The sequence below is a fragment of the Jaculus jaculus genome, chromosome 21, assembly GCF_020740685.1.
Source record: "Jaculus jaculus isolate mJacJac1 chromosome 21, mJacJac1.mat.Y.cur, whole genome shotgun sequence".
Classification (NCBI taxonomy): domain Eukaryota; kingdom Metazoa; phylum Chordata; class Mammalia; order Rodentia; family Dipodidae; genus Jaculus; species Jaculus jaculus.
Genome location: NC_059122.1, coordinates 1,995,210 through 2,006,685, shown reverse-complemented (window position 1 = coordinate 2,006,685; position 11,476 = coordinate 1,995,210). Strand labels below are relative to the sequence as shown.

At 40.5% G+C, this 11,476-nt stretch overlaps 1 protein-coding gene across 1 annotated transcript in view; it reads right to left on the bottom strand.

Moving 5' to 3' along the window:
* Window positions 1-2,354: 2,354 nt before the first annotated feature.
* Window positions 2,355-11,476, bottom strand: part of LOC101603270 (zinc finger protein 420-like) — a 46,084-nt gene continuing 36,962 nt past the window's right edge. Inside the window, 1 exon segment of the mRNA XM_045139163.1 lies at window positions 2,355-4,413. Coding sequence (XP_044995098.1) covers window positions 3,224-4,413 — 1,190 coding nt within the window. The 3' untranslated portion in view covers window positions 2,355-3,223.

The window sequence follows — 11,476 nt, the reverse complement described above, 5'->3', positions numbered from 1 at the left end:
ATTTATTATGAAATACTACACTATAAAATCAAGTTAAAGAACATATCAGGGCTGGAGAGATGGCTTAGTAGTTAAGATACTTGCCTGTGAAGCCTAAGGACCCATGTTTGATTATCCAGTACCCACATAAGCCAGATGTATAAGGTAATGCAGGCAGAGGCTGGAGGCCCTGGCGTTACAATTCTCTCTCAAATAACTAGCTAACTAAATGATTTTTAAAACACAAAGAAAGATATGTAGATCTATCACTCATCAACATATTTCCTTGAGACAGCCTGTGTCCAAACTTGAAGCTACTCTTTTCAGAAGCCCTAATGTTGATGGATGTGGTGGCGCATGCCTTTAGTCCCAGCACTCAGGAGGCTTAGGTAGGAGGATTGCTGCATGTTCAAGGCCACCCTGAGACTACATGGCGAATTCCAGGTAAGCCAGACCTAAAGTGAGACCCTACCTCAAACAAAGAAACAAATGAACAATAAAAAGAAGCCCTAGTTTTTACTAGTCCTTGCCCCCTAAATTACTGTGGTTGTAGACAAGCATGATCCTGTCCAGCTATTTTCATGGTTTCTGAGATATCAAACTCAGTCAGCCTTGGTCCCTCTAAGCCCTCATGTTTGCCTAGGAAGCCCACTTACCATGCTAAGCAGACTCCCTAGCTATTCTTAATGTTTTTAAATGTTGATTTTTATATTCTGAATATTCATGAACTTGAGTACTTAGTTCTGATTATTTTTGGTTGAATCTTTGGGGTGTTGTACCTATACAATCGTGTCAGAAGGAAATATAAATCATTTTACTTCTCCCCTCCTTTCTTAGGTGCCTCTCCTTTCTTTTTATCAGGAGACGCTAACTGTTGCCTCAGCACCATATAAAAGTTGTGAGAGTAGACATATTCACTTTGTTCTGGATCTATTTGGGAAATATTATAGCTTTATATTGTTAATTGTGCATGTAGCTTATGTGGGTCCTGGGGAATTGAACCAGGGTGCTTTGGCTTTTCAGGCAAACACCTTAAGAGCTAAGCCATCTCTCTAGCCCCATATCTGTTTTTCTTCAATTACTACTCTGTTTTCTTTTACTATGTGTCTGTAATATATCTTGAAATCAGTCATACCTCCAGTATAATTTTTTGGCTTTTGTACATCTGAGGTGTTTTGTGTGTCCAAATGAATTTTTTTTTTTCTGTTTCTATCAGGAATACTTTCAGAATTTTGATTGGTATTACATTGAATCTGCAGCTCAGCCTCACATTGTGGGACAAGCACTCAACTAAAAGTAGCTTATAGGAGGAAAGGATTTATTTTAGACTTACAAATTCAAGATGGACACAAAAAATGGCAGAAGAAGCTGGGTCCATTTCACAGATTTAAGGGGACAGACACCATCAAACATCCAGCAAACACCAATACCAGCAAACATCAACAGCCAGAGCTCAAACTGCTCTCTATACACCTTAGGCTGGAGTCAGGATCCTCCTCCCAACACACATTACAGCTGGACATCAAGATCTGCCCCCAGGGACACACCCACTGTAGCAGGCACCTGCTTCTTCAGGCCTCATGTTGTAAGCTCAGTTTTAATAAAACACCTGAGTCTATGGGGTCATACATTCAAACTAACACACCAATAGAGCAGACATACTCCATGATAGTTTGTGTTTCATATTAGTAAGTTGGATTTTAGGTTTGCCCTATTTTTTTTTCTCCAGTCTACTACTAGAGTCTTTCAACAACTTTTCAACCCCCAACTTTTTACCTTCCTTTTCTTTCCAACCCTTTTTCCACACCCTCTCCTCGTTCCCCCTCCTTATTCTCCATAAGTACAGCCTTCTGTAGACTTAACAACTTCTGCAGAAACAAACAGTACCCAACATCCCTCTCCCAGATATATTAAAGCCCTCCGTCTCTTTTCAGAGTTAACACTAGTCCTTGCAGTAATTCACCTTACACTGTTTCCACCTCTAAATAACCAAAACTCTAGCATATTTCTACCAGACTTGTTCTTTTACCCACCAGCAATTTCTGAAATCAAAAGAAAAATTGCATAGCAGTTAGATCCAACAGTTGGGGCCACTCCTACTTTTATTCTGGGTGCAATATAGGAGTCACACCCTGAACCTTGAGTTCCTACCCTGAAAAATATGGCTCCTTCTTTACATGTCTAAGAATACAGATGATAACCATGAAACCCAAGCATTGAAATAACTCAGGATGCAAAAATCTCTCCATCATAATACAAGAAACACATACACACACACACAAACCAAGGCAATATAATTCCACCAAAAATGATGAATGTAACAGAAATGGCCTCCAATGAGACTGACCTAGATTAAAAAAAAAAAGCCAGAAAATTCAAAAGCATAAGTACAGTCAAAGAAATAAAAGAAGCAAACACACTCTTGAAGGAGAACTCATGAAACGATGTACTGTAAACTATATGCTATATCCCATGTTTTTGCCACAATCCAGATATTCATCAGATTTGTAAGTTCCTTAAATCCACGAAGTTCTGAGTACAGAACAACCTTTTCCACACCCTTTCCACTTACATGTCTCCAATATATTAGCTCCTTTATCCTTTTCATGAATGCCTATTAGACACAGTTAACTCCAGACTGACTACATGTATACGCTTTCTGTTCAACATGAATTTACTGAAGGGTAATGAGGCTCAATCTGCCATGGCAAGCCTTACCACACTGTCTGTATTGTCAGGAATTCTCAACTAGGCAAATGCATGTTATGGGATAAAAGATAAAGAACTTGCCACATAATTTGATTTGGGGGTTTGTCTCAAGCTTCTTTGCATTGACATAGGTTCTAGTTTGAATTTTTTGGTGTTGATTAGATGTAGACCTATTATTAAAAGCTTTCCCACATTTCTAATATTTTCTTCTAGTGTGAATTCTGCTATGTTCAATGAAAGCCACATAATATTTGCAAGGTTTATCAACACTGTAAATTCTCTAACAATAAAGCATGCAGAATAAAAGGTTTTGCCACGTTGAATGTTTAAGGTTTTTCTCATGTATGAATTTTTTTACATTGCATAAATGTGGATCAATGGTTAACACTTTCCATCTTTGCATGGAATAAGATTCTTTCAAATTTGAATTACTGATGAGTAAAATTTCACCACATAATTATTTCTTATGCTAAGTATTTTCTTTAAAAAAAGAAAACAGTTAACTATTACAAAAGGCATTTCCACACTCCTTGCATTAGGGGTTTTCTCTAGTGTGAGTTTTGTAGTGTTGAATAAAGGCTGAACAGTAACTGAAGGCTTTGCCGCATTCCTCACACTTATAGGGCTTCTCTCCAGGGTGGCATCTATGACGATAATTCAGATATGAAGAAGACTTAAACGTCTTGCCACATTCGTTGCATTTATACGGCTTCTCTCCGGAGTGGATTCTTAGGTGTTGAGACAGGCTTGAAGAATAATTAAAGGCTTTACCGCACTGTTTGCATACGTAGGGCTTTTCACCCGTATGAATTGTTTGGTGTCGAATTAGGTTTGCAGAAAGGTTAAAGGCTGCATCGCACTCTTTGCATTTATAAGGCTTTTCTCCGGTATGAATCCTCTGATGTCTGGTGAGGGTTGAGTAAATAGTAAAGGCTTTGCCACACTCTTCACATTTGTAGGGCTTCTCTCCAGTGTGAAGTTTCTGATGATAGTTAAGGTTTGAAGAGCAGAGAAAGGTCTTGCCACATTCTTCACATTTGAAGGGTTTTTCACCACTATGAATTTTCTGATGTCGATACAGGTATGAAGGACACTTAAAAGCCTGGCCACATTCTTCACACTTGTAGGGTTTCTCAATAGTATGAGTTCTTTGATGTTGCTTACGGCTTGAAGAACAGCTAAAGGCTTTCCCACAATATTCACATTTGTAGGGTTTCTCTCCAGTGTGAGTTCTTTGGTGCTTAGAAAACGCTGAGTGGGATTTAAAGGCCTTACCACATTCATCACATTTATACGGTTTCTCTCCAGTATGAATTCTCTGGTGTTGGTTAAGCTCTGGGAATACAGCAAAGGCTTTGCCACAATCTCCACATTTGTAGGGTTTCTCTCCAGTGTGGATTTTCTGATGCCGAGCCAGAGCTGAAGAAACAGTAAAGGCCTTGCCACATTCTCTGCATTTGTATGGTTTCTCTCCAGTGTGGATTCTTCGGTGTTGAGCAAGAGCTGAACAATTATTAAAGGCTTTGCTGCACTCTCTGCATTTGTACGGCTTCTCTCCAGTGTGAATTCTTTGGTGTTGCTTGCGTCTTGAAGAACAATTAAAACCTTTACCACATTCTTCACATTTGTAGGGCTTCTCTCCAGTATGAATTCTCTGATGCTGAATAAGGAGAAAGTTCCATTCAAAGCCCTTTCCACATTCTTTACATTTATGGGGTTTTGTATCTGTTGAATAAAAGTTATAGAGTTAATAAATGCTTAGCCACATTATTTATATGCAGTTATTTAATAGTTCTACATAATTTACCCTCACAAAAATGGTAATAGCAGAGCTGGATGTGGCGGGACCCTCCTTTAATCCCAGCACTTGGAAGGCAGAAGTAGGACTGCCATGAGTTCAAGGGCACTCTGAGAATACATAGTGTATTCCAGGTCAGCCTGGGCTAGAGCAAAACCTTGAAAATCCACAAAAGGGGGGGGGGTGGTAATAATTTGTAGACATATAATCATTGCAGGATAATCCAAAAAATACAACAAGTAAAAACAATGTAAACTTCCATGCAACTGAGAAGATAGAGACAATATGGAATATACAAATGACAGAATATCCATCTAACTAAGGCAAGTGAATGGTAAAATCAATAGTAAGGACAACTTTTAACATTTATAATTAATGATATAACTTTTTACAGAAAGACAGGTATTGAATGACTAGATGTATACAAGAACTGAAGTAGCTAAACTTGTAAAACATGAAGTACGGGGACAGTGACTGGTTGGGTGGAGACAGAAATACTCAAGTTTCCATATGCATAGTGTTTAGTTCTGAAAGCGAAGAAGTTTCAAAACATGGTGGCTAAGAATCTGAAAGGAATACTTACAATAGTAAGTTTTATGTTACATGTTTCCATTACAATTAAAACAACTGAAATGAGCTGCAGAGATGGTGGTTAAAGTGCTTGCCTGCAAAGCCAAAGGACCCAGAATCACTTCTCCAGGATCCACATAAACCAGATGCCAAGGTGGTGCATACATTTGGAGTTTGTTTGCAGTGGCTGGAGGCCCTACAGGACCCCTTCTCTGTCTCATTATCTGCCTTTTTCTCTCTTTCAAATAAATAATTTAAAAAACAAAACTGAAATATATAACAGAATATGAAAAATTGTCAAATATACCATTATATCAGATATGATAAAGGCAATGTATCTATAAATAGATGAATAAATTTTAATTATGTCTAGGAACATCTATTTAGCAGGATTAAAAAAAATATGTATCCAATGAAGCAAAGATAAATGGCATGATACAGGAATATCTATGCAGGCAAGTGAAATGCAGTATTCTATTGGAATCGATCTATGAGACATAGAGATTTCAGTATCTCCTATAGACCTAAAGAATCCAGTAATAGCCAGGCATAGTGGCACAGTCCTTTAATTCCAGCACTTGGGAGGCTGAGAAAGGTGGATCGCTATGAGTTCAAGGTCATTTTGAGATTATATAGTGAATTCCATGTCAGCCGGGGGTACAATGGGAAGAAAAGAACAATAAGGAAAGAATACGCTAATGAAAAGTAACATCAAAATAACTTATAGGTTCCATCTAATTGTATTACAAACTGATGGGAGGTAACCTAGGTTAAAAAAAAAAATAGCACAAGGGAACTGGAAAAGAAGAGAATCGTGAGTTCCAAAATCATGATCAACTATACCCAAATATCCTTAAGTGTGTAGAGTTTATAGCTAGTACTGAAATGAATTTAAATCATAGACACGTAAGTATGGGAGAAAAACATTCATTATGAATATTTATTTACAGAGCCCTGATGAGATAATTTCAATCAAAGAGCACATAAATAAAGTTAGAGAATTTTTGTTATCACACTATTACAATGGTTTGACTTTAGAAATATGAACCTTCTCAAGGCCTGAAAAGCACAATAAAGTCTGCCATGATGGGTATCCTCACGGGCGAGGCAAGGACTTTCAAGTCATTGTAAGCGCATGCAGGTGGTCACCGGAGGAAAGAAGCAAAGGGACTAAACCCATGCTAGTAAGTGCTGGGCAGAGACGATCTCTGATAGCAACAGGACTAAATGGAGACTCCTGAAGCATGATCTCCACTGTAAGGGGCTTCTAGATCCACACTTTAATGCCCAGTTTCCACCGGATCCTAGACCTCCTCTCCCCTGTGATTCCTTCGTTCCTCTGTACCTTGGCATATGGCTACTGCTGCTCCTCTCGTCATACTTGGAAGTGCTTTTCTTTGTTCCAGAAACGTGATCAGCTTTGGCTTAGAGAAAGGAATACCTGTTTGGAAGAGAAAAATATTCAACTTGCTTGTTATTCTCCCAGGATTTAACAATGCTATTCCAGTACTAAGAGCCACATCGCCAGGTTTATTCTAGTATTGTACCAATGTCTCAGTACCAATTTTCTGTATCAGCTACTTTCAGGTTGCTGGGGAGAAAATATCCAACTAGAAGCAAGGTATGATAGCTAAAAGGGTTTATTTTGGCGTGGCTTAGGTTTCCAGATGGTAGAATTTATCCCTGTGGGAAAAGCATGGCAGTGACAAAGAGACTGTATGACATGGTCACAGCCACAGAGGAGAAGTAGGTATTAGTGAATGCTGAGAGCTCAGTTACCTTTCTCCTTTCATACAGTCCAGGAAACCAGCCTACTGGATGGTGCAGCCCACGGTTAGGATTGGTCCTTCATATGGTCTAGAAAATACCTTACAGATATGGCCAGTGATTTGTTTCCTGGTGACCCTAAATCATGTGAAGTTGGCAATCAGAGATTAGCTATCACAAAAACTATTTCTCTAAATATTATCTGGTAGAAATAAGAATATGTAGGAAGAATTTTAAAAATTCAGATCGTGAGCTCAACTTAAAAGTATAAAACTATAATGAAACCTAGTAAAAGTTTTACCTAAGTTTATTTATTTTGATTATTCAAGGTAGGGTTTCATTGTAGCTCAGGCTGACCTGGAATGCACTATGTAGTCTCAGGGCAACCTCAAACTCACAGCAACTCTCCTACCTTTGCCTCCCAAGTGGTGGGATTAAAGGCATGCACCACCATGCCTAGCAACCTTACGTTTTATTCTTGATGATTTTGCCACTCAGTTCCTAAAATTACCATTAAAGGCAAGGATGCACACTTTCAAAATAACCAAAGAACTTAAAAACACAAGAAAAATACAAAAAAAAAAAAATCTTACTTGTACTTAAACCAACCTCCTAGTAAGTTTCAGATTACTTCTTTTTTTTTTTAATTATTATTTATTTATTTATTTGAGAGCGACAGACACAGAGAGAAAGACAGATAGAGGGAGAGAGAGAGAATGAGCGCACCAGGGCCTCCAGCCTCTGCAAACGAACTCCAGACGCGTGCGCCCCCTTGTGCATCTGGCTAACGTGGGACCTGGGGAACCGAGCCTCGAACCGGGGTCCTTAGGCTTCACAGGCAAGCGCTTAACCACTAAGCCATCTCTCCAGCCCCAGATTACTTCTTTTAAGGAAAAATTAAGAGGTTGGTAATCTGAAACTTAGTAATGCCAAGATAAGATCTATGCGATAGTCTACAAAAGAAGGAGATTAAAAGTTGACACTGAGCTAACAACTTAGTAGGAGGAGCATAACAATGGAGAAATGCCATGAGAGACAGAGACCTGTCCTATGGCAAAGAGCTGAATGCAGCTGCTGGGAGGCAGGGCGGCCCTGGCTGTGGTCTAGGCTCAGAGCCATTTCGGGGAAGTCACTAGCAGTGACTGAGGACAGCCAGAGGCAGCTAATCTGAGTTTTCTCCTGTGTCTGCCCAGCTGTTATGATACAAGCACGTTGCGGGGGGAGGGGGTGATGTTTGAAGCCAGGTATATCCGCCAGCAGCAAATTCTGCCGCTGCTGCATGAGCTCTGTGCCATGGGCTCCTGGAGCGTAGCATGACAGCCGCTTTCACCTACCACCTGTGGTACCATGCCAGACCCTGGCTCCCTGGTCCATGTGTCTCAGTGGCCCTACTAACCCTCACTGTCACTGCTGGTGGGCCTGCCCTCTTTGTGGTACCTCTGTGTCTTGGACACTCTACTGGATTCAGCTGGAGAACAACACCTGTTCTATGGCATCAAAGATAACCATCAAGAGCCACAAATGCCTATAAAACCAGTCCTATGGTGGGGGGCAAAGTCCAGAGAATTACTACAACTCATTGGTCAGCCAGTCTGACCAAAAAGAGAAAAAGTGGGCTGGAGGGATGGCTTAGCAGTTAAGGTGGCTGCCTGCAAAGCCAAAGGACCCAGGTTCGATTCCCCAGGACCCACGTTAGCCAGGGAACACAAGCATCTGGAGTTTGTTTGCAATGGTTGGAAGCCCTGGTGTGCCCTCTCTCCCCCCCCCCCACCGTCTGTCAAATAAATTTAAAAAAATATTTTAAAAATATTTTTTAAATATTTTTTTAAAGTAATAGCTCAAGTTCAGTGAAAGAATTTATCTCAAGGAAATAAAGTATAATAGTGATAGAGGATACCCGATGTTCTTTTTTTGCCCTCCACATGCATATTCAGTATGTCAACATCTGTACACACATGTACATACAGTATACAAACATATCACACCTCATAAACACCACACAGATGTGCAGAAAAAAGGAAGAAATTAGAATTCAGGAATTCAATATGTAATTAAATCCTCACCCAGAGAAACAAGGTTTCTGTAATTTTCCAACATCACATCTCTATACAAATTCCACTGAGCACAGTGCAGGAATTTCCTCTCCTCCGGAGAGAAATCAATGGCCACATCTCTGAATGACAATGGATCCTAAGTTAAAAAAAATACATAAATGAACAGCATACATTAAACAAAATAATTTAACAGCACAGATACCAAAAATAAATTGTCATGTTTGTGTGCACAATTGTTGATTTTAAACAAGATGAAAAGAGCACTAAAATATTTCTGACACAGGGTGGGGTAATATTAGTAAGACACTTGTTGAAGTAACCTTCCTGTTGCTAAGCAGAAAAACCCATCCAGAAGTAGCATATGGAAGGAAAGGATATATTTGGCCATAATGTTTTTTTTTTTTTTTTTGGAAGGGGGGCATTTATCATTATCAAGGAGAATTTGGCACACCCAGACAGGCAGACGTTGCTTCTGCAGCAGGCTGGGAATTGTGATATATTATGTCAAAGCCCATCCCAAGCAACAAACCTTCTGCAACAAGGCTCAACCTCCCAGAGGCCCCACAACTCCCCCAAACTGCCACCAGATATGGACCAAGTGTGCAAAGCAATTGAGCCTGTGGGAACCATCTCATTCAAACCATCACATCCTGCCCCAATTCCTTATGATCCTTTCATGATGCAAAATATATCCAGTCAAACTTTACAAGTCCCCATAGTATTTTATCAGTTCTAACTCTATTCAAAGTCTAAAGTCACCTCTGAGACTGAAACCGGTTTCTTCACTGTAAAATTAAAACCCGCGTTACATACTTCTAAGATCGAGTGGTACAGAATTAATATTCCCATGGTACAAAGGAGGGATGCGGGCATAGCAAGAAAATATGGACCAATACAAGACAGAAAATCGACAGTGCAAATACCAAATCCTACGTCCAGCACCTGGGACTTGTGATGAAATTCTCTGGTGCCGGCACCAGGTGCAAATGCACACAAGTTGGCAGCTTCTCTGAGTGCCGTTTGGTAGTCTTGGCATCTGCATGTTCCTTGGGACCCCACTGCTCCTTCCGTTTCATCCTCGCAGCTTCACAAACAGCCTGCAGGGCCTCCCCGCGTGACTTCACCCCCACCTCACACTATCCACTAAGCGGCTCCCACGAGCCATTCACAGCGTCAAGACCCTGTATTCCCTGCGCTTTCCCTGCGCCTCTCAAACTTCCCAAACCAACACTGTGTGGTGTTTATGGCGTGTGACATGTTTGTATACTGTATGTACATGAGTGTACAGATGTTGACCATATGTGTCACCACATCTATCAAACCAGGGAGGATGAACAAGGAACAAGAAAACTTTCAATATTCTTCCTTTAGACCCACTCCTTTAAAAAGAATTTGCATTCCTACTAGTATGAAACTTCAATGGATTGATTCTTGCCCTGAGGGCATCCTTCCCATTGTCCCCAGTGAAGAAGCGTAATTGGCTTATATTTTTTTTTAATTATTTTTTTTATTAGCTACTTCCAATTATAAACAACATCTCATGGTAATGCCCTTCCCCCCCCCCCCCCCCCCCCGCTTTCCCCTTTGAAACTCCACTCTCCATCATATCTCCTCCCCCTCTCAATCAGTCTCTTTTATTTTGATGTCATCATCTTTTCCTCCTATTATGAGGGCCTTGTGTAGGTAGTGTCAGGCACTGTGAGGACATGGGTATGCAGGCCATTTTGTGTCTGGAGGGAGCACTGGCTTTTTTTTTTTTTTACGTAGGTTCTCACTGTATCCAAGGTGACCCGGAACTCACTCTGTAGTCCCGTGCTGGCCTCAAACTCACAGTGATCCTGCTACCTCTGCCCCCTGAGTGCTGGTATTAAAGGCGTGCATCACCATGCTGGGCTTAGTGGTGGTAATCTTTAACAGCTGCTGAGGCAGTGGCAGTTTCTGTGTTGGGACTTCAAACTTTCTAAAATTTCTTTTTTGTAGTTTGTATTTTTTTTTTTTTTTGTAGTTCACTACTCTGTATTTTCTGGTCAAACACACCAGTCTATTACATTTACATACAACTATGTTTAATTTCTCAGGACATGAGCAGAACACAGCCAGACTCTCTGTCAAAACATCACATAGGGCTGGAGAGATGGCTTAGCAGTTAAGAGCTTGCCTGTGAAGCCTAAGGACCCCGGTTCGAGGCTTGGTTCCCCAGGACCCACGTTAGCCAGATGCACAAGGGGCGCACGCGTCTGGAGTTTGTGTGCAGAGGCTGGAAGCCCTGGCGCACCCATTCTCTCTCTCTCCCTCTATCTGTCTTTCTCTCTGTGTCTGTCGCTCTCAAATAAATAAAAAAAAATGCTTTAAAAAAAATCACATAAAGTGCTTCTGGCCCAGTTTCTAGTAACGTATTTCACTGCTCTAAGTGTGATGTGTCTTCAGGGACCAATTCTCTTTTGCCTATGCTGTCTGAGACAGGAGGCAACCCCAGAAACTCTATCACAAGAGTAAAATCCACATACAGTGTCTAAAATGTAGCTCAATACCACAGCTACATGCATGTTCCTGAGCAGTGATGGAAGATAGTAAATATATTAAATATATAACATTAGAT